Source organism: Tachysurus vachellii, chromosome 11 (genome assembly GCF_030014155.1).
Source record: "Tachysurus vachellii isolate PV-2020 chromosome 11, HZAU_Pvac_v1, whole genome shotgun sequence".
Classification (NCBI taxonomy): domain Eukaryota; kingdom Metazoa; phylum Chordata; class Actinopteri; order Siluriformes; family Bagridae; genus Tachysurus; species Tachysurus vachellii.
In genome coordinates, this window is record NC_083470.1 from 3,973,153 (window position 1) to 3,996,829 (window position 23,677).

The 23,677-nt window shown below is 42.7% G+C and overlaps 1 protein-coding gene across 1 annotated transcript; it reads left to right on the forward strand.

Annotated features, from left to right (window-relative positions):
- The first annotated feature begins 1,129 nt into the window (after positions 1–1,129).
- On the forward strand, positions 1,130–23,598 carry srpk3 (SRSF protein kinase 3). Its single transcript, XM_060880837.1, has 16 exons — positions 1,130–1,239; positions 2,033–2,138; positions 5,685–6,151; positions 6,733–6,841; positions 9,004–9,091; positions 9,939–10,026; positions 10,172–10,278; positions 11,622–11,787; positions 14,374–14,399; positions 17,910–18,108; positions 18,519–18,749; positions 18,947–19,044; positions 20,163–20,270; positions 20,648–20,717; positions 20,831–20,923; positions 23,068–23,598. Exons 1-16 carry the CDS (start codon positions 1,224–1,226, stop codon positions 23,250–23,252), a joined length of 2,157 nt encoding a protein of 718 aa, XP_060736820.1. The 5' UTR covers positions 1,130–1,223; the 3' UTR covers positions 23,253–23,598.
- The last annotated feature ends 79 nt before the right edge of the window (positions 23,599–23,677 follow it).

The following is a 23,677-nucleotide window of genomic DNA, read 5'->3' on the forward strand; positions in this document are numbered from 1 at the left end:
TCTAAGGGTGTTTTTCATCCCCACAGTCACCTGAGTCACCTCAGACTTGCTCATTGGGGATAAATACAAACATTTAAATATGTCTAATATTGATCTTGAATTGTGTATTAAAGGTGGGGTGAATGATGTTTGTCGGGCCAACAAACAAAACAAACGTGTAGCCAATTGGCAGAAAGGGGCGTGTCTTGTCAATATGCGGTGGAGTGTTCAGTGCGCATGTGTGACATTAGCAGAAACAATTGAAACACTGACATTGCGGATACCTGCCGTTACCTCTGCCTCGGGTACTAGGTGTTGAACGTCGTCTTCCACGTGAAACGGAGCTAAACCTTTGACGGTACAACACACAGTACTACAAAAACACATTTGTATCACCATAGTATTACTCATTGTGTTCATTTATCGATAAAAAATATCCCCTCGGCCAGCCGCCCCAGCAGGTTCCGCCGTAATAGTCGCCTGGGTTACGTATGTATGTGTGGGGCGGAGCTATCAAAACAGGGTGACACCCATTTGGGTTAGGGGCGTGTTAGTTTTGGTTATTTTAAATGTCAACATTGGCTTTCAGACATTGTGAACCCCAAATTTACATAAATCTTTATTTTATTATTTATAATAACCTTTTGTTCTGTTTATGTTCTGTAAAGCTGCTTTGTGACAATGTGAATTGTAAAAAGCGCTATACAAAAAAGAAGATGGCGGAGCAGTAACTAGTGACGCTGCCTCACATTTTTGACGTCTGAGGTTCAATCCTGAACCCAATCCTGGTTACTAGCTTCTTCTCTGGGTTCTCTGGTTTCCTCCCTTCTCTGATATTAATCTACATTAATCTATTAATCTATCTCGGATATTGATATTAATAATTTGATCCGTAATCATTTTTAATAACAAACTGTGAACTGTTTTTGTGGGATTTTAATTAAAGGCTTCTGCTTCATTATTTTTTCTTGTCTATTTTAAATGCCCAGTGTAAGCAGGAGCAGCACTTTGAGACAAACCTGTATGCATAAATGAACGTGTTTCTAATTGAGTGTCTTAGCTGTGTTCACTTCTGTCTCCTTATTTTGGATGGATGGATGTGCATATGGCCTGTCATTACTCATGTGGTTATAAAACACATTTATTAATGGCCCACAGACCCACCTGTCTCTCCTCAGCCTTCTCCCACTGCGCATGCGCGAACTGAGCCCAAGAAACGCGTGCGCGCGGTGACAGCTGTCCCGATGATATCGACCGACGGTGAGACTTTTTAAAAACAAACACTTTACGTCGTTTTTTTCTACATATACAGTGTTGTTTTCAACCAAACCGTTGTGTCGGCGTTGCTTTAGTCGTTTTATATGTTTACTATGAAAATCTCAGCCAGCAGCTTAGCATATGCACAGGCTAGCGCTTCATTAGCGAGCTAGTTAGCTTAGCATGCTAGTTAGCTTAGCATGTGAACAGGCTAGCGCTTCATTAGAGCGCTCGTTAGCTTAGCATAGGCACAGGCTAGCGCTTCATTAGCGAGCCAGTTAGCTTAGCATGCGAACAGGCTAGCGCTTCATTAGCGAGCTAGTTAGCTTAGCATGCGAACAGGCTAGCGCCTCATTAGCGAGCTAGTTAGCTTAGCATAGGCACAGGCTAGCGCTTCATTAGCGAGCTAGTTAGCTTAGCATGTGAAGCTTTGCGCAGCGTCTATTAATTCTTCACGATGATCTGACAAATGATGATGAAACGTTAAAATAAGCAAGTATGCCGATTTAAACCGGGCATATTTTGTAGATTAGATTATTCCTTGAGGCTGTCAGTGTCTTAGTTCGCCGCTACACGGGGTAGAATCTCAAACAGCGCTGTGCGCACTATAGTTGTGCCCTACGTAGGGGTAGAAGTGCAGGCGATCACGTCATAGCTAGTGCACGTCGTCTGGTGTACGGAACCGATTCGGGACAGAGCCTAGTGTGACAGGGCTATGCAGTGAGCTAACGGTACTAACACTGTGTGTGTGTGTGTGTGTGTGTGTGTGTGTGTGTGTGTGTGTAAATGATGACAGTGTCCAGCGGTAACACAATCCCGCAGAGCAACAGAACAAAAAAGCCGAAGAAGAAAAAGAAACATCGCAAAGCGACCACAGAGGTGATTTCTAGTGTGGAGCTCGGGTAAGTATCCATACAACACACACTCTCACACACACTCTCTCACACACACTTTCACTCACTCACTCTGTCTCTCTCTCTCTCTCTCTCTCTCTCTCTCTCTCTCTCTCTCTCTCTCACACACACACGCACACACACGCACACACACACACACACACACACACAGACACACACGCATTTATAAGGACATGTCCCAGATTTTTACTTTTTTTTTTTTTTTTTTTTGCTGTGTATGAGTGTGCTAAAAATACCTCCAGGCGGTGGAGGGGACTCACTTCACCACATATGCACACTGACTCATGCCCTCCCCTTCTCTCCATCTCTGTCTATTTTAATGTAACCTGAACAATACGTGTGAACAGCACAGTCAGACTAATCTGGAGCACATGTGACTCATAATGTTGTAGAATATACATTAAAATAAATAGAGGTGCTCAGATGGTGAGTATCACAGGAGTATCAGGACAGAACACTGCTTTAAAGTTGGGGTGCTCGATGTTTGATGGTCGGGCCGACAAACAAAACAAACGTGTAGCCAATGAGCAGAAAGGGGCGTGTCTTGTCAATATGTGGCGGAGAGAGTGTTCAGTGCGCATGTGTGACATTCGCCGAAAGCGATTGAAACATTGACATGGCGGATAAAAACGAAAAGCGATAAAAGGCTTACGATAAGGCAAGAAGCAGGACCCGTGTTAATATAGGATCAGCTTTCCAGCGCTGGAGAGAACTGAACGTTGTCTTCCGCGTGAAACGGAGCTAAACCTTTCGCACAGTACTACAAAAACACATTTGTATTACCATAGTATTACTCATTGTGTTCATTTATTGATAAAAAATATACCCTCGGTCAGCTGCCCCAGCAGGTTCCGCCATAATAGTTGCCTGGGTTACGTATGTATGTGTGGGGCGGAACTATCAAAACAGGGGTGACACCCATTTGGGTTAGGGGCGTGATTGTTTTGGTGATTTCAAATGTCAACATTGGCTTTCAAACATCGTGTACCGCACCTTTAAGACTCTGGATTGTTTTGATTCACTGATGAATTGTTTTCCACAAGCGAATGATCTTGACCGCAACAGAAGATTTCATAAAAAAAAAAAAAAAAATAGGCTTGGTATTTAAAAGGATTTTTGGTATCAAAATACAAAATTGAAATCACAGGGTTACAGTCAGAGCTCTGGTATTACTGCTGTATTAAAAGGGGAACAAACAACAGGATTGGTCTATAAGGGTGTTTGTAGGTTTATGACCATTATAGAAGTAATTCGTCTAAAAAAAGTGGTATATAAATGTTTGCGTAAAATAAACTGAACTAAACCTTTCTGCTTGGTTTATAGATTCTAAAAGACTGGTTTTCTTTGAACGTGCATGTGGATTTTGAGCACCTGTACAGTGAAATGCGCGTTCCCAAAATGCATGATTTGCATGTAGCGACGCCCACAAAGCTCCATAAAAGGTCAAGAGCGCAGACGGCTGAGAACATGAAATGAAGCTAAAAAGTAAAGACTGAAAGACAGAATTGGAAGATATTTGGATTGGAAGATTTCTATACCAATAATAATGTTTAATAATATATAATAACACACTACGGACAATTTTCCAGAGATGCCAATCAACCTACCATTGTCCGTAGTGTGTGATTGCGTGAGTGAATGAGAGTGTGTGTGTGCCCTGCGATGGGTTGGCACTCCATCCAGGGTGTATCCTGCCTTGATGCCCGATGACGCCTGAGATAGGCACAGGCTCCCCGTGACCCGAGGTAGTTCGGATAAGCGGTAGAAAATGAATGAATGAATGAATATATAATAATAACCGAGCACTAAGTTCGCCATCATTGTGTTTGTACTTGTTATTTTTTCATCAGAATTGAATGATTCTTGAATGAGTAGCTTTATTTGTCTTAATATTAAACTAAGATGTTATCCTACTTATTGCCAGTACTGTAATTAAATAGGAAGTAGAATCAAGAAAGTTCAGGATGTATCTGCGTAATTTCCTGATTATTTGATTTTATTCCGTAGCAGATGTGTCAGCATTAACAACGTTTAAATGTGACGTGACGTGACATACGGCTAAGTACAGTGACCCATACTCAGAATTCGTTCTCTGCATTTAACCCATCCAAAGTGCACACACACACAGCAGTGAACACACACACCGTGAACACACACCCCGGAGCAGTGGGCAGCCATTTATGCTGCGGCGCCCGGGGAGCATTTGCGGGGGGGTTCGGTGCCTTGCTCAACGGCACCTCAGTTGTAGCCAGCCCGAGACTCGAACCCACAACCTTCGGGTTACGAGTCAGACTCTCTAACCATTAGGCCACGACTGCCTTTACCGATTCCCATGTGTTACAGCGATACCTGATAATGACCTGATCTAGACCAAAAGCAAATTAAACCCACATATTAAAAGATTCCCCATAGTGGAAAGAGCAGTTGTTTAATGCTTTCTGCTTTCTTAATAGTGCTTGGGACACGTCGTGGAAAAAAGAAAACCCAGCCATCTCTTCCACCGTTATGCACAAGGGCTTTATTCATCTAATTATTTGCTAAACTTATTAAGCTACGGTTTTCTTGGTAGCACTGTTGGAATATTACCATATTGTAAAATCCCTTACAAGATTGTCTTACCTTGAGCTATGAGATCCCTAAGCAATGTCTACACTCCAGAAGTCACTATTCCGTCTAATCAGTGTCTGATTTCTAACAGTTTTCTATAAAACGTACCTAATTCCAGAAACCTCAGTGAAGATTACGATGGCCCATCAATCAGAGTAGTCACCGTAACTATGGAAATAGTAATTGCTTTTATCTCTATAGCGTATTTCGTTATGATGTCTGTCGGATACGAAGTACTGCGTGGAGGGAAGAGAAGAAGAAGTAGTGTGCATGCTGGTGTGAAAACGATTTTAAATCAAGCTGAACAGCGGAGCTCATCCAGTGTCTCGGCGGCTCACAACGTTTTCCTCTTTTCCTTGTTTCTAATTTTTGTAAGGTTATGATTCATCCCATAGCAAATAATTTATATAAGGATTTTAAAAAAGTATTTTATATTGTTGGAGTATCGAATAGTAGAGATGCCTTCAGGACCATGACAGATAAAAACTGACTGGTTAAGCTTTATATATGAAGGAAAACACTGAGAGATGTCATACTTATAGCTATTTGGTCCCTGCATGGATGTGAAAGAATCCTAAGGTCCTTTAGACCTTAACTGATTTGGAAGATTTGAAAACAAAAGTTCTTCCACTAGGAAGAACGTTGACTACTAATCAAGCTCAAAGCTGTAAACAGAATATTTACTCCTGACAAAATGTGTTAATGTTCTTAAAGCTTTTGAGTTTTCTCCCCAGGGTTTATTATTTTTGTAACGTCCTGATTAAATTGTGACAAACAAACACATTTAACAGGAGCTGGTTATGTTTTATCAGTCTACTGAACATCAGTAAATCACTCAATAAGTTTGACACGCAGATTTTACATAGTTGTCTAATAGATTTGCTTTGTCTGTCTGTCTGTCTGTCTGTCTGTCTGTCCCAATCACAGTCCCCAGATCCAGAGCTCAGATGAAGTGTGCCACATCCTTACTATTCACAGAGCCACCACTCCCCCAGACACACCACCATCCCCTTCTCTGAATCTCTCCCAAAGTCCTCCAGACCTCCAGCCTGTGGCTCCAGATCTCCAAGCTGTAGCTCCAGACCTTCAGCCAGTAGACTCAGACCTCCAACCCATAGCGCCTGTCCACCACTCAGCCCCGATCTCGGTCCCCGTGACAACTCTTCCTTCTCCCTACATACTGTCATCACCAGAAACATCTAGCGCTTCCATACCTCCTTCACTGGGCCTACCTTCTGCTTTCTCTATAACTCCTCCCACTCAGACTTTCCTATCCAATCCGACATCCCCGCCTCAGGCTCTCAGTCCGCCCCCACCCGATTTTACACCTCCCCCAGCAGAACTCCTCGGCTCAGACGACGAAGAGCAGGAGAATCCTGCAGACTACTGCAAAGGTACAGTAAACACCAACAAGTGTCACCTGGACGTCTGCAGACCGACTAGTTTTTCCATAAATATATGAGATGGACTGCCAGAGAAATAATGTAGAAACACCGTCATTTGATTCGATGGCGCTTTGTTTGAGATTTGAGTTTGAAATGCTCGTGTCACACACAGACAGATGAGCAATACATCAAAGCGTGTCTTACAGCCATTACACGAGTACACCAACTTCTTGCTGCATGTTACATTACCAGCGGAGATGTAAGTCACTATTTATAACTCTGATATACAAGGAATAAAACATGACAAGGCACAAAGAGGGGATAGTTATATGCGACCGACATGAAGTGGAGTTACTGTTACCATGGATAGATAAATAAATAAACAAATAAATACAATTTCTAATAACAGCACATCCTGAACTGTTTTATTCCTCATGTACGACAGAAATCTTTCAGAGATTAATTAAATGCCTACAAGCACCTCAGGTTCCGGTTGGAATCCGGTGTAAAAATATAACGTTTATAAAATGTTATTACTGTTTATTATTATGGTTCATTGTCATTATTTATTTTAATTATCTGCCCTATAGGAGGTTATTACCCAGTGAAGATCGGAGACCTGTTTAACGGCAGATATCACGTAGTCAGGAAGCTCGGGTGGGGTCACTTCTCTACCGTGTGGCTTTGCTGGGATCTTCAGTGAGTAATCCGCTCTAAACTGTGCTAGTCCATCACTAATCACATTCATGTCAGTATCCTGCTATTCATTTCACTGTTAATGCTGCGCTTAGGCATAATAAAAAAAAAATCTACAGGAAAATATCGGTTAGTTAGTGAAGGAGGTAACACGTTATACAGACTAAAGCACATCATGAAGGCTGCTAGGCTGCTAGATCAAAAACGTCTCCAGAAAAACCGTCTCAGGTTCTTCAAGATGTTCAGTGAAACCTACCAGCTTATAAAATATTTCCTTGTAAATCTGTGCAAATTCTAAGTGAGGCCATGGGGGGAAAATATATATATCGTCGCTGTCAGGCGGAATCCTCGTATCTCCAAAACCGTTATTTTTCAGGAAATTAAAAAAAACGCCGTACCTTATCTGCAGTGCACAGGGTTTAGTCCGCGTTGCAGTGGATTGTCTTGCGCTAAATTCCTGTCCTCAGACGAGCACAAAGCTATTTTCAAGACTTTAGATTGGTTAATAACTTGTAAAAATAACAGACCCACGTGGGGACTGACCAATAGCATCGATATGTGAAAAAATATGAAATTGACCAAATTTGGACATACGAGGTTTCCGCCTGACAGCGACGAGATTATTTATATATATATGTATATATGTATATGTGTATGTATGTATATATATAGATATAGATATAGATATAGATATATAGATATATATATATATATAGATAGATAGATAGATAGATAGATAGTAATTAGATTTTCTTCAGTTATTTTCAAGTGCCTAAAACATCTTCACAGTACCGTATGTGTTAAAATCACAAATCATTAGATGTTCCAGATTAAGTTTGAGACTCCTGAAAAATCGACAGTTTCATATAAAGCCGTGTAACACAAAAGCTGAAAGAGTTTTTCTATCAGGAAATGTAACTCACCGAAGGGGAAAGGACGCGTGATGTGGAAAATGCGTTCCGTTTATCGAGCTGAGAGTTTACAAGGAACGATGAGTATTTGTGTGTTTGTGACGGTTTACAGATCGGTAACCATAAACTCACAATGTGTGCAGTGAGCACTGCAGCAGCATTTAATTTTTTTCTTAATTGCATATTGAAGATATTGTCAATTTTTGTTGTGTGACAGAAGAGCGTCAGCAAAAATCGAAGGAAATGTGTAGAAGACAGTAGTGAGAGCAGCTCTGATGTAGAGTTGGGTTAGAGACTGTAGGTGAGGAAAAGACATGAGGCAGAGATGGAGGTAGCAGAGATGAGGATGTGGAGTAACGAGGATGGACAGGATTAGGAACGAGCACATCAGAGGGACGGATCAGGTTGGCGACAAGGTCAGAGAGGATAGATTGAGATGGTTTGGACATGTACAGAGGAGGGAGATGGTTATATTGGTAGAAGGATGTTGGAGATGGAGCTGTCAGGTAAGAGGTCAATGTGTTAAATGAGGACATGAAGGTATTTGGTGCGAGAGTCGAGGATGCCAAGGATTCGCTGTGGCAAAACCTAAAGAAGAAGATTATAGTGTACAATTTTATTTTTTATTTGGCCAGACAAGTAGTTTTTTTTTTTTCCTTTTTCAAGTCGTGATTTGCTTCAGCTGTATAAAGTAAGACTATACACACACCACTGGCTGTTTAGTAAAACCAAATGTCTTCTGACTGCAGCTTGAATCTCTACACTGTCTCATCCACAGACATGTGCTAGGTATGTATGGTGCAATTCCCTTCATATGTTCATGTTAGCACCTGCGAACATCGTGAAGTGGAATCCTTTGAGTTAATGAGCTAAATCTTAATGAGATTAAACGGTACGATGGCGGCGGCTCATTATCTAACCGGTTCACGGCTAAGCTCCAAGGTGGGATCCGGTTCAACTCCGCTGACAGACTTCTGTATTTTGCCGTAGGCTATGTCTGTTTTCCTTTTGTTCAGATGATGCATGTTATTAACCTGCTGATTTTCTCTACTGAGTAGCGGTTTACGCCTCGGCCGTCATGGGTTTCTTATTGCATTAAATTCAGACATTTGCAGACTGATGGGTAGCATACCGAAAGACTAAGACTGAAATATCTGGTCTGCATTCCATAAGCTTCATTAAAAATCAATCTGAATACTTGATGTATACTTTTCTGTAAATTTTAGCTTTTATTGTTGTTATTTGTGTGTCTAGGAGGAAGAGATTCGTGGCACTGAAGGTGGTTAAGAGTGCGCCACATTACACAGAGACGGCACTGGATGAGATTAAATTACTGAAATGTGTAAGTGTGAACCGTTTAATCTTTTTTTATTTTATTTTATTTTATTTTATTTATTTATTTATTTTTTAATCAAACATGATGGCTCTGCTAAACCATGGCCATCAATAGGCCATCAATAGGCCATCAGTAGGCCATCGATAGGCCACAAGTATTTCATCAGTAGGTTATCAGTAGATTATCGGTAGGTCATCGGTAGGCCACCAGTAGATTATCAGTAATCCACCAGTATTTCATCAGTAGATCCTCAGTAGGCCAGCGGTAGGTCATGTCCAAATCCCATTCATAACCACTTGGGAAGAACAGCAGTGTAACTCTCAGTGCACTGTAAGTGGGAGTAATAGATTTTCTATATTCCTCATTGATCACAACTGCTGTCTGGTGACTCGACTTATACAGCTGAACCACACAATTATGTACATCATTGATTTAGAGAATGGGGAACCCTGTGGCTTCTTATACTCGTGCCTCTGTGCCGTCAAGTTCTCGATTCTTATAGTCTGTGGGTTTTTATCTTTATCTTATATGTTCTTGTTTGTTCAGGTAATAAGTTATTGTTTTTAAAGTAACGACTCCTTCACAGAAACTTCGTATGGCAGATGTTACACACAAACCGAGAATAAAATGATGTCGCTGTTATAGACTGATGTCTATATTATCTGTAAGGAAACGTTTATTTAGCATTCGCATCGTTTAGTGTTATTAATCGAGAGAGAGTTAGAAAGAGAGGCTGCTGAGGAAACTAATGTTGAGAGAAGCGATAATCTAGTTCATTTAAATTGACTCCATCTATACTGTTTATCAGAAGATCAAATGGCACGTCTAATTTTTCCCTCCTCCCGTTGAACAGGTTCGAGACAGCGACCCAACAGACCCTAAAAGGGAGATGATCGTCCAGCTCATCGACGATTTCAAGATATCCGGAACCAACGGCGTCCGTATCCTGCAGTACTCCTTACTCACTCGAGAGCTCTTTCTGTAGATTTCATGCGAGCCTGTTAGTCTAATAACTCGACTTTAACCCCCGTTATTAAACATGCGCATGGGCAGGACACTAATTACCTTGACTCTCTGAATAATAAGATGTGTGTATGGTGCTGGAGGTGCTCGGGCACCAGCTGCTTAAATGGATCATCAAGTCCAACTACATGGGGCTGCCGCTGGTGTGCGTGAAGAGCATCCTCCGTCAGGTACGCCTCCGTGTTCGACACACAACTCACAAAGTTTAACATCGATCATCGTGATCATCATTTTTTTTCTTCATTTTACCACTTTGTGGATATAAACTTGATATTTTGGAATATTTTAAAATAATTAAATCTACAGTGGGGGCACGGTGGCTTAGTGGTTAGCACGTTCGCCTCACACCTCCAGGGTTGGGGGTTCGATTCCCGCCTCTACCTTGTGTGTGTGGAGTTTGCATGTTCTCCCCGTGCGTCGGGGGTTTCCTCCGGGTACTCCGGTTTCCTCCCCGGTCCAAAGACATGCATGGTAGGTTGATTGGCGTCTCTGGAAAAATTGTCCCTAATGTGTGATTGTGTGAGTGAATGAGTGTGTGTGTGTGTGCCCTGCGATGGGTTGGCACTCCGTCCAGAGTGTATCCTGCCTTGATGCCCGTTGACGCCTGAGATAGGCACAGGCTCCACGTGACCCGAGGTAGTTCGGATAAGCGGTAGAAGATGAATGAATAAATGAATAAATCTACAGTTTAGAAAAACAAATTAGTCTTTATTTTAAACATTGATTAGTTAAAATCCCATTAGTATTCATTCTATACGGGGCTCTTTATCTTTAGTTTAGTCTGATTAAGTACTAGGCTCGAGATGAGTGATGGGATTTTGGTATTAGGGGACAATTTGTTTACAGTTAGGAGAATTTCCTATATTTATTAACCCCCCAAAGCCGCTTCCAGTCACATTTACATTTACATTTCCAGCGTTTGGCAGACGCCTTTATCCTGAGCAACTTACATTATCTCTTTTTTAATACAACTGAGCAATTGAGGGTTAAGGGTTTTGCACATGGGCCCAGCAGTGGCGGCTTGGTGGACCTGGGATTGAGCTCACAACCTTCCGATTGGTAGCCCGACACCTTAACCACTAGGCTACCACATGCCCACACACACGAGGTCCATAATGATTTTGGTGTAAAATATAGGCTTCATGAAAATAATTTGCGTAACGCGTCGTCACCTCGACTAAACTGACGAGCCACACAGTTGGCATAATTTGAAAGCATTTATTTAAGAGAGGGAAGGTTCGGTGTCCTCGTGTGCATCGAACGAAAACAGATCTAACACCGGGCCACGCGGCACCTCCGGACACGCCGATTCGTCAAGACGTCGCAGAACGTGGAAATGTAAAGAACCCTTGTGATATCTTTCCGTTTTTAATTCAACATAACGTGCAAAACATGGGATTTGGTTTCTGGTTATTGAAAACTGTGGATTTGGTAATTTGAGAAATTTACAGAAATGTGCCATGATATTTTTTGGGGGGAAAAAAACGGTTCAACTCTGCCGTCTTCTGCGTAGGTCCTGCAAGGTCTGGATTACCTGCACACCAAGTGTAAGATCATTCACACAGACATCAAGCCGGAGAACATTCTGCTGGACGTGACGGACGTGTACGTGAGGCGCTTGGCTGCAGAGGCTACGCTGTGGCAGAAAACCGGGGCTCCGCCTCCATCCGGTTCCTCTGGTAAAGCGCACGGCGTCTTATACGAAGCAGTCGCTCACTATTCGCTATATTTATATTTGACACAGGGTCCGAAACCGAATACGTGTATTATTAATGTAATATTCCGAGGGATAGTTTACTTATAAAATAACACAGCTGTAAAGTTTAGCTCTGGACTGTACAATGTACACAAATTCAGCAAAAATGATTTGTCTATATCTGGGCTTTGTTAGCCGTTACCTCGCTAGACGACTAATCACCGGTTTTTAACGATAAAAGATTTGTATATGTTTAATTATCTAAATTCAAACCTTGTCACCATTTTAATTGTAAGCCTTTTTTTTTATTTTTTTTTTAAATGCCCCCCAACATACCAATTATACGGCTGTCGCTATGGTTACTCCGCTTCTGTAGAGTTTAATAAAAGCGTTTCTCTGCACCGTAGCCTATAAATAATTCCCACCTAGCGTAATTAAAACGAGTCGTTTTAATTGAGTGCAAACGCAGGCGCGGTCTAACCCGTTATTTATCAAAGCTTGTCCTGTTATCAGTGATGTAGAGCTGTGATTACATTTCTGAATGGATCTTTGATAGAAGTAAACAACAATCTGTGACTGGAGTGTAAATACACAGAGATCGACTTCGCTTTCATCAAATACATTACTCACAAAATTGATCATGAGTTCAGTCTTTGCAATTAGGTAATCACTAGAGTGTAACACTAACGCTTTCATTTGATTATGTTCTCTTTCTCTCTCTCTCTGTTTTGCTCTTTCTCTTGCTCTCTTTCTCTCTCTCTCTCTCTCTCTCAAACTTTTTTTTTCTTTCTCTTGCTCGCTCTCTCTCGCTCGCTCACTCTCTCACTTGTTCACTCGCTCACTCACACTTTCTTTCTCTCTCTCTCACACTCACTTTTTTCTTTCTCTTGCTCTCCCTATTTCTTTCTCTCTCACACTTCTTTCTTTCTCTTGCTCTCTCTCTTTCTCTTTCTTTCTCTTGCTTGCTCTCTCTCACTCGCTCTCTCTCACTCACTCACTTGTTCACTCGCTCACTCACTCTCTCTCTCTCTCTCACACTCACTTTTTTCTTTCTCTTGCTCTCTCTTTCTTTCTCTCTCTCTCTCTCTCTCTCACACTTTTTTCTTTCTCTTGCTTTCTCTCTTTCTTTTGCTCTCTTTCTCTCTCTCTCTGACACTTTGTTCTTTCTCTTGCTCTCTCTCTCTCTCTTTCTTTCTCTCGCTCGCTCTCTCTCGCTCGCTCACTCTCTCACTCACTCACTTGTTCACTCGCTCACTCACTCTTTCTCTCTCTCACACTCACTTTTCTTTTGCTCTCTCTCTTTCTCTCTCTCTCTGACACTTTTCTCTTGCTCTCTCTCTCTCTCTCTCTCTTTCTTTCTCTCGCTCGCTCTGTCTCGCTCGCTCACTCTCTCACTTGTTCACTCACTCTTTCTCTCTCTCTCACACTTTTCTTTCTCTCTTTCTCTTGCTCGCTCTTGTTCACTCGTTCTCTCTCACTCTTTCTCTCGCTCTCTCTCTCTCTGTCTCTCTCTCTCACACACACACACACATGCACACACCCGTGCTTAAGCTCCATTTGTGTCCAGTTATGACATGAACAGTTTTATAAAACACTGCGTGTAATTTTATAAAGTGGTATTTTATCCCCTTGTTATAAAACACTTCCTAATGGGAACCGATCTAAAGATTTTCCATCATTGCTTGTTAATGAATCCCATTTAAAATCGCTTCAACATTTCCATTCAAAGTGTTCTAATTAGTATTTATTGATTTTTTTTTTTTCATATCATATCCATATTTTGTGATAATAAGCATGCGGTCTTTCAGTTCAATAAGGATTGAGTTTGTAATGGGTTCAGCTCCTATCATGGACATGAAACGGTTATTAAATTACCCACAATGCCGCCCTTCCGTCTCTCCGGGTTCTCACCTTCTCGTCCGTACGCTCCGCTCAGACACCTCCGCCGACTAGCCGAGTCGCTGTAACCGAGAGCGAATGTGTCCTATAGGTGCATTTGCATTCTGGGAGTCCAGTATGTACACAAACCTCTGTGTCGGATTTCTGCATCGGGATTCTTAAATAAACCGCAGCATCAGAACTATTTCAGTATTCGTGTATTTCAGGTGGAGTGTTCGTGTAACTGTTAATGCGGTTTGGTCAGTTCTCATCAGGAAGTGTTTTTGTCTTCTGTTCAATCCATGAGCACGTGACCCAAACAATCCCTGTTGGATTATTCTCCTACACACCGCTGACCCTCTGATGATCACTTACCTGGAGTTGTTACAAAGGGGCCAGAATTTGCAGACTTGCTTTGGTTTATTGAGCTTCTGTTGTGAATCAGATGAAGATGTGATTGATGTGCATGCTGTATCTTTGTGTCTCTGGTGCTGCTGTGCTCTTGGTGAATATTCCAGTCATTTTCATTTCCTATCTGTCTCTGTTTGCTTTCTAACTGTGTCCTGTTCTTTTTTTTTTTTTCTGTTTTCTTTTTTTATTTATTCTCCTCTCTTTCTCTCCCCCCTCCCCTCCATCATCGTGGTTTTCTGTCCCCTACCTCCTATCTTTTCTCCTCCTCTTCTGACGGCAGTTAGCACGGCTCCAAGGGACAAACAGGTAGGTTAAGAGCAGTGCCTGCGTCTGTGAGGTGATCCTGTAGGTGTTCTGTTTCTCCCTGGTGCAGTCACATGAGTTTGCTGTAACCTCTGTCTCTCTGTCTGTGCTTCTCTCTCTCTCTCTCTCTCTCTGTCTGCCATCCCCCTCTCTCTCTGCATCTATATCTCTCTGTCTCTCTCTCTGTCACTGTCTGTGCTTCTCTCTCTCTCTCTCTCTCTCTCTCTCTCTCTCTCTCTCTCTCTCTCTCTCTCTCTCTCTCTCTCTCTCTCTCTGCATCTATATCTCTCTGTCTCTCTCTCTGTCTCTGTCTGTGCTTCTCTCTCTCTCTCTCTCTCTCTCTCTCTCTCTCTCTCTCTCTCTCTCTCTCTCTCTGTCTGCCCCCCCTCTCTCTCTGCATCTATATCTCTCTGTTTCTCTCTCTGTCTCTCTGCTCCTCTCTCTCTGTCTCTGTCCCCCCCCGTCTGCGTGTATCTCTCTCTCTCTATCTGCCTCTTTCGCTCTCTCGCTCTCTATCTGCCTCTTTCTCGCTCTCTCTCTGTCTCTCTTTTTTCTCTTTGTCTCTTTCTTTGTCTCTCCCTGCTTCTCTCTCTCTCTCTCTCTCTCTCTCTCTCTCTCTCTCTCTCTCTCTCTCTGTGTCTGCCCCCCCTCTCTCTCTGCATCTATATCTCTCTGTCTCTCTCTCTGTCTCTGTCTGTGCTTCTCTCTCTCTCTCTCTCTCTCTCTCTCTCTCTCTCTCTCTCTCTGCCCCCCCTCTCTCTCTGCATCTATATCTCTCTGCCCCTCTCTCTCTCTCTGTCCCCCCCCGTCTGCGTGTATCTCTCTCTCTCTCTCTCTATCTGCCTCTTTCTCTCTCTCTCGCTCTGTCTCTCTTTTTTCTCTTTGTCTCTTTATTTGTCTCTCCCTGCTTCTCTCTCTCTCTGCCTCTATCTGTGTCTGTCTCTCTCTCTTTGTCTCTCTTTGTCTCTTTCTTTGTCTCTCCCTGCTTTTTCTCTCTCTCTCTCTCTCTCTCTCTCTCTCTCTGTGTGTGTGTGTGTGTGTCTCTCTCTCTCTCTGTCTCTCTTTGTCTCTTTCTTTGTCTCTCCCTGCTTTTCTCTCTCTCCCTCTCTCCCTCTCCCTCTCTCTCTCTCTCTCTCTCTCTCTCTCTCTCTCTCTCTCTCTCTCTCTCTCTCTCTCACACACACACACACACACACACACACACACACACACACACACACACACACACACACACACACACACACACACACACACACACACACACACACACACACACACACAAACACACTCCACACTTACTCTAGGCTTTGTTGCACTGGAATCCCTGCATGCCTACACACCCAGAATCACTGATTTTGATGGGTTGGGTGTCTCTTACTGCTGAACACGGCTAGTGTTGGAAAATTTCACAGTTTTATTAGCTTTATTATTATTATTATTATTATTATTATTATTATTATTATTATTATTATTATTAAAACCTCAGTGCTGTCCACTTTAGAATCTGATCGATCAATAACAGCAGCCCCGTCATCCAATGAATCTGGTTCTAATACATTATGGTTTCTATAGTAACAGCTTACACGCGATATAATCTATGGCTTATAATAAACATGTTATTCTTCTATAGTGAGTTTTTTTTTTTAAATGTTGATAAATAATGTAATAGCTAGAAAACGGCTGAGGTGTAAGAGGACAAACACTTTGTGCTGTTCAAGCTAAAATAATGATAATAACTAGTCACGCTTCTCTGTCGATGATTTATTATTTTTTTTAACAGCATGCAATCAAACTAAGTCTATAACTATTATGTTAAATACGTTTGTAGCAGTCCGGTTTATATTGTCCTTTTTTTTTTTTTTTTTGGAGTCACCCTACGTGTCTGAAGCCATCCTTTAACCTGCTTTCACATGGTTTCAGTACTTTAGTAAGACAGGACATGGCAGGAGCGACGACACAAAGCTTCAGCTGAAAGGAGTAATTTCACAAAATGCACTTACGCTGAGAGTAAACCGGGGTCTGATCCGCGGTGCCATTAACACGTTACTGAAACGCTTGGCATGTCCTAATCTGGATGGTACGTCATACTTAGTTATTAACTCCTCAGTGATCTCACTTGTAGTTCATTACTCACTAAAGTACACAGGACACTCTGAGATGTGAAGATCTGAACACTGCTTCTGTTTACATTTATATTTATATAAGTTACATAAACTCCATCGAAATCTTACTTTATTTCAAATAATCTACTATACGATCGCGCACGTCACGTAAACCGATCTAAACTAATATCAATAAGCTCCAGAATTATTGGCACCCTTAGTCTTTGTGGTCACTTGGATGAATAGAAGCTTCACTCTGCTGGGAAGGTTTTCCACTAGATTTTGGAGTGTGGATTTGTGCTCAAACGATCGTCAGACGCTACAGGCTCTATTTCTGTGAGCCGGAATTTGCTCTGGCGGTCAACTGGCATTCCCAGCATGCCTTGCTAAATCAGGCTGTTGCAGCAGTGACTTGTAAACTCTGTCTGCCTCTCTTTGGTTCAGCAGGTCAGGAGGACCGAGAGGTCCGTGTCAAAGCTCAGACGGTTATTCCCAGAGCAGGAAATGGCACGCTGGCGTCATGTGTCCTACACTCTTAGGTTCTTGCTGCGTCAATGTAAACTTAAAGCCCCTTCACGATGGACTCCGAGGATTCAGACCCAGCAGATGTGAGAAAATAAACAGAGCACATTCGCGATGGGTAGAAAATAAGCGTGTGCAAACAGCATCTGTCGAGGAAGTCGATCGCATGCAGAGAAATTATACAGCGGTTACTGCTGCAATTCAGATAATAGTTTTAGATTAAAGTTTCATTTGCTCTGTTTTATATTTACACCGGGTTCCGTCCATCAAGTCCAGTGTTTGCTTCTTTAGGTTCTTAAATAGCTAAAATATCTGCTTCAGGCCACATCTAGAGATGAAGATGTGATAAAAGAGAGTGTGATTTATATTGTGAGCAAAATATAACCATTCATTTGATCACCAATGCTGAAACATTTACAGAGGTTATTTTTCTTACTTTTTCATTTTTAAGACTAACATTTATGTCACTGAACATTTGTGTGTGTAGATGTTTGATTAAAGAAGCAAACATCAAGCAGCAGATATTGGCTCAGTGACTAAAGTATCTAAAGTTGTTGTTATTGATTGATTGATTTGTTGTTTTTTAAAAAAAAATTTAACTAACACACCCTGTTAGTCTGCAGTTTGATCTTGCACAATGTAAACCTGTTCCCTGGCCCTTGCACTTAACACAGCGTTCCAGTTTGATAAGCTAACACGTGTGTTTGAACCTTTGAGCTTGTTGCTGCTGCAGCTGGGTTTGGCTCTCTTCTGTAGCTGGACATTTAATTTGATGTTACAGTCTTATTTATGTGTCTGAAATTTAGTCTGAATGGCTGTGTGTGTGTGTGTGTGTGTGTGTGTGTGTGTGTGTGTGTGTGTGTGTGCGTGCGCGCGCGTGTGCTCACAGATGGGCAAGATGTCAAAAAACAAGAAGAAGAAGTTGAAGCGGAAGGCGAAAAGGCAGCAGCGGTTGCTCGACGAGAGGCTGCAGGACCTGCAGAAGATGGAGGAGCTGGACGGAGGAGCCGCTACGGACATTTGCGGAAACACACGGACGCTCTGGAAGCTCAGCGAAGACGCCGACGAGACAGAAACTCATGCACAGAGTGAGAACAGGCAAACAGGTTGTTTTGAGAAGACACACATACGGGTGTGACATTGAGCCGGACACATACTTCCGGCCAAATAGCGTACAGACACGAGGGAGGCTACAGTGATGGCAGTAGATTAAGCGGTAGATCAGTACGTACATGGAAGTGGGGTTGTTAAAAATAATAAGATAATAAAATCTCTTTTAATAGCAGAGTTGAAGGGATTTAAAATATATTTCCGGTTTAAACGAGACTACTTCTCTACTAGAGTTTTTTTTTTTTTTTTTTTGGAACAACAAACCACAAAGCATTCAGAACCATGTGAACGGTTTTAAATGTCTTTAAATAAAAAAAACAAAAAAAAATATATATATATGTATATAAAAAAACGCTCTCTAATCTGTGTCTTTCATTCGCTCTGCCAGTGAACAGTAACGGGTATCATGCCCCAGGCACAAAGTGTAGTCCGGAGTCTGGATCATCGTGGTGTGAGGATGGGTATAACGGCTACGGACCTCTGCGTTTCTCCAGCCCTGGATCTGCTCTCTCTGCCACGTCAAGCTCCATTCTGTCTGCTACCTCCGAGTCTGCACTTTCTACCCTGTCCGGATACTCCACAGAGAGGGACAGCCAGAGATCCGGCATCTCCCCTAACGGTCAGTATTATATTATATGTAATAATGTAATGATGTGCCTCTCACTGAGACCTAAGCCCTAGTTATAAAGAAAAGATTTTCTGAACAGAATGTTGTGGCTTAATTATCCTTATTTATTGTACTTACTTGTACTATATAAATCACTTATTTTTGGTCATCATGTAACGGACGAGTTTGTTGTATGTTTGTTGCTACAGCGTTCAGCGCAGCAGATTTCCTGGTGAACCCACTCGAACCGCAAAACGCAGATAAAATCTCCATCAAGATCGCAGACCTGGGCAACGCCTGCTGGGTGGTGAGTGTCGAGAGATCGTATCGTTCAGCCCCCGACTCGACACAGACCGAACGTCGTGCGCCGAAATCGTTCATTACAGCGAGGGGCTCGACTTCCCTTAGGCATCGCAGCAAAAAAAGATCATTATAGAAGAAAACATTCGATTCTAATTAAATCTTATGATCTTAACGCCGTAGCGCTTTCGGCAAACCAGCGTGGCGTCAGTCGTTTTAATCTGCTTTCGTTTTGTGGGAGATTTCTCACTGTGGAGGCTAAAACATTTGTAGTGAGATGTGTAGCTTAGATCAGTGTGTAGGAACACGAAGCTAAAATGTTTACAAGTCCCTGTCTAATGTAAGAACGGGATCTGAAGAGTATTAAATATAAACCCAACACATTGTCAGCTTTTGTTTCCTTTTCATACTGTAAAAAAAAGTTGAATTGAACCTGAACAAAACAGTTTGAGGAGGTTTTTTTTTTTTTTTTCAACTTTGGTTTTTAATTATTTTTTTACAGAATAAGAAACGGCCAGAGCACCTTGTAGGGGAAAAAAACAACAGAATTGTCTCCCTACATGCATAACAAAGCTGTAACGTGTCTTAGCGTCTATCGTACCGTACCGCACACGCATCCACATCCAAATCTGTCCTCCCTCCATGTGCCCATGTTACATACAACACCTGCACCGATGGCAGAGGGATTTTGTGCGTCAGCGTATGTGGTACGATATTTTGGGTTCCCGCCTCGCTGCCTTGCGACATGCCTCGCCTTTTTTTTTTTTTTGCTCCTTCATCATCACCATCCTCATCTTAACTTTGCCATCAACAACATAATGTTGTTCTGACATCCTCTTGCTGAGTACACTACGATACTTCGAGCTTTAACCGTTTTACTTTAAGGTCACCAGCATTAAAGTTTTTCTAGCAGATGGGTTTATTATACTGTACAAACCTCCTTTATAACTCAGGGACACTTCTGTATATAAAGATCAGTGATTGATTGATTGATTTTTGTTGTCTTCCCAAAGTGCCACCCTTGCTTCTATCACTAACAGGGTATTCTCTAATGTAGTGGATTCCAGTCTAGCATGGCTCTTGTGAACAGACACACATTCACACTGCTGTCCTTTTTCTCCACAGCACAAGCACTTTACAGAGGACATTCAGACACGTCAGTACCGAGCGGTGGAGGTGCTGATCGGGGCCGAGTACGGTCCTCCAGCAGACATCTGGAGCACGGCGTGTATGGTGAGATGTTCGTTTTCACAACCTACACCTCAGAAGACAAAAACCTGCCAGTTGTGTTAATTACCCAAGCAATTTTGAATTCTCCGTTCGGATTGGTCAGGAGGTGTTGATTCATTATCTGTAACGCTCGTTTCCATAGTAACGACTCGCACATGGTTTGTACTGCGGACGCTGAGCGTTCGCTTCGAGGAGACGTTTAATACGCGTTTATGGAGGTTGTCTTCATCGTCAGCCTTTAGGAAAAGTCAGGGATAAAAACGTGACAAAGATTTCCGACACTTTTAAGCCTTATACGCTTCATGAGTGTGGAAAAACGAGAGGATCGTGAGAGAAACCGGCGCTGGGTTTAATGGTGATGTACGTGTCGTGTCTCGCAGGCGTTTGAGTTGGCCACCGGAGACTATCTGTTTGAGCCGCATTCAGGGGAAGACTACACTCGTGATGAAGGTCAGTGCTCCTTTTTTCCCCTCATACCTCTATAACAGAACCAATCCAAAAACAGTTCAGATGTATTGTGTGCTATTATTATTTTGTTTTTGTTTTTGTTTGTTTGTTCATAGATCACTTGGCTCACGTCACTGAGCTCTTGGGTGCCATCCCGACTCATTTCGCTCTCTCGGGCAGATATTCACGAGAGTACTTCAACCACAGAGGTAAGATAGCGCAAGGAAACGGAAACGCCGTACCGCTGTCGTATACGCCGTCTGCTATATAAAGCTCTTTGGTTCATCATTTGTAGCTTCTGAACTCGCTCCAGAACCGTGTTACGGAGGAGGGAAAGAGCGTTTGGGCTTTAGTGACTGAAGTGTAATCTTCTGCCTGTCACATTTATCACAATTTATCCTGCAGTCCGAGTCGGAGTCGCGGTGTGGTACGAACCGGTCCTGTGAGCCGACCTGCTAAATTTCTCTGGAGCTCAGCGAACGAGCTTATCCAATAAATGCGTCCCGCTCCTGAGTGACCGCTCCGTATCGCTCCAGTTTCAGTCACGTGTCCCTGATCCAGTCAGCGTACAGCCGTTATAAATCCGTGTGGTGTTTATTTTTTTTTAACAATATTAACGTGACAAACTGCATTGGAGAAAACTGCTTATTGCTGCTCTAACACGAGCGACCACAGGAACGAATTTCACTGTAAACATATAAAAGTAATATCTTAAGGAAAATATGGAATAAATCGTGTTGAGACGTAACGCTAAAGGAAAAAAAATCGGTGGCTGTTATTACTAACATCAATAAACAAGACCACCGACACAGTGTTATTTATCAAATATACAGAGACAGGAAAATAAAGCTGAAGCAGGAGAAGAGGCTACTCATAAAATGTTTCAAGTTCATACACGCTCATTACACACAGCAGAAATAAGACCATGTAACCAGGTAACAGCTGGGATTACAGCTCCTCTTGATATTATTAGCCCCAATACAAGTGCAGGGAAGATCCCCGATGAGAGAAGCTCTGATTACGTACAGTTACCACAGCAGCAAAGGATGTGGATGTGAAGCTCTGGTGTCTAACTTACAGCTTCTTCTCTGAGCAGCTTGCCGTTTCCTGCTGGTGAGGTTTAGTGTGTCTGTAACTCGAGCGATCACCTGTCGCGTCGGCCGTGAATCACACGCAAACACACCCGAGCTCAACCGATTCATCTGTTAAGAGAGGAGGGAATATGGCGACTCGCCTCCCGATTGGAATTCCCCCAAAGCTGTTTCTCAGACTTCATTCTTTTTTTTTTTTTCTTTTTGATTATTATTAGTAACACTGGATTTTACACTGCCATAATGTTCACTGAGGTTTACTTCCTAATTGTTAAACATTCTGCGAACAAAACAGTGGCCGATGAGACACTCGACACGTGAATCCGAACTTATTCCTTCTGGTCTTCGATCTCCTGGAAGCCCCGCCCCTTCCACACAGTGTCCCCTGCTCTCGACTCACACCAGCGTCCTCTGAGAACGTGGAACATCCTATACTGACTCTGAGATCAGTATAGGATGCCTAACATTAGACAGATAGGTATGTGATTCAGACTCAGACTCGATTCAGACTCTTAATTCATTCATCTTCTACCGCTTATCTGAACTACCTCGGGTCACGGGGAGCCTGTGCCTATCTCAGGCGTCATCGGGCATCAAGGCAGGATACACCCTGGACGGAGTGCCAACCCATCGCAGGGCACACACACACTCATTCACTCATGCAATCACACACTACAACTGGACAATTTTCCAGAGATGCCAATCAACCTACCATGCATGTCTTTGGACCGGGGGAGGAAACCGGAGTACCCAGAGGAAACCCCCGAGGCACGGGGAGAACATGCAAACTCCACACACACAAGGTGGAGGCGGGAATCGAACCCCGACCCTGGAGGTGTGAGGCGAACGTGCTAACCACTAAGCCACCTCAATTCAGACTTAAGTCGCAAATTTGAGATTTGAGACTTGCTTGACAAATATTAAAAAAAGACTTGACTTTGACTTGACATTCATGACTTGAGACCTCCTTGTGACTTGCACACGTGTGTGACTTACTCCCACCTCTGGTACATGTGTTTATTCTGCTCCTGATGATGTTTGGCAGGTTTTTCCTTTTCGATCTGCGCTCCTGTGAGCTTTTCCTGCTTAACACAGAACAGTATGAACTGAGGAAATGTCAGTCACCTGGGCATTAGGCATCTGTGGGAATTTTTATTTTTTTTTGTGGCTATTAATTCATTTCATTCTGCTACGTCACATCGAGTTTGTGTAGTCGGTGTCAGGTCGCACTCCACGGTTGTCCTTTTGTCTCCCGCGTGCAGGCGAGCTGCGGCACATCAGTAACCTGAAGCCGTGGGGTTTGTTCGAGGTGCTGCTGGAGAAGTACGAGTGGCCGCTGGAGCAGGCGGCGCAGTTCAGCGACTTCCTCCTCACCATGCTGGAATTTATACCAGAGAAACGAGCTACTGCGGCAGAATGCCTACAGCATCCCTGGTTAAGCTCTTAACACACACACACACACACACACACCATGCAGTTTGGTAACCTGGTGCACGGATATAAAACACTTTTCAGTGAGTTCTGTTGGTATTAATGCTAGAAACCAGAAGGAACAGTATCACGAGCACATCGTTTTCTTAGCTAGAACCTCAAATCTATCGTTTTTATAAGTATTTAAAGGAGCTTCGGTCTCTCTACATGGTGCAGATGAAGTCTGACGTGCGTGGTGTCGACCGTCTTCATCATCCAGTCATCTCGACGTGTAGGACGCTCATACGGTTTATATGTTACAATAGTGCCTTGATGCTCTAAGCTTCAAATAAAAGATGTTTAAAAATAAAGCAAGAAAGAAAACAGATGCGGCTTCACCTTTTTATATTTGTTCTCCGTGTGAAGAATGTTTGTCGTTTGTGAACACGCAGCTCTGTACAT

Bases quoted from the DNA above. Each gene is read 5' to 3' on its own strand.
- srpk3 (XM_060880837.1), top strand. The intron at 18,750-18,946 runs GTCAGTATTATA...TTGTTGCTACAG, and splicing joins ATCCGGCATCTCCCCTAACG to CGTTCAGCGCAGCAGATTTC. The intron at 19,045-20,162 runs GTGAGTGTCGAG...TTTTCTCCACAG, and splicing joins TGGGCAACGCCTGCTGGGTG to CACAAGCACTTTACAGAGGA.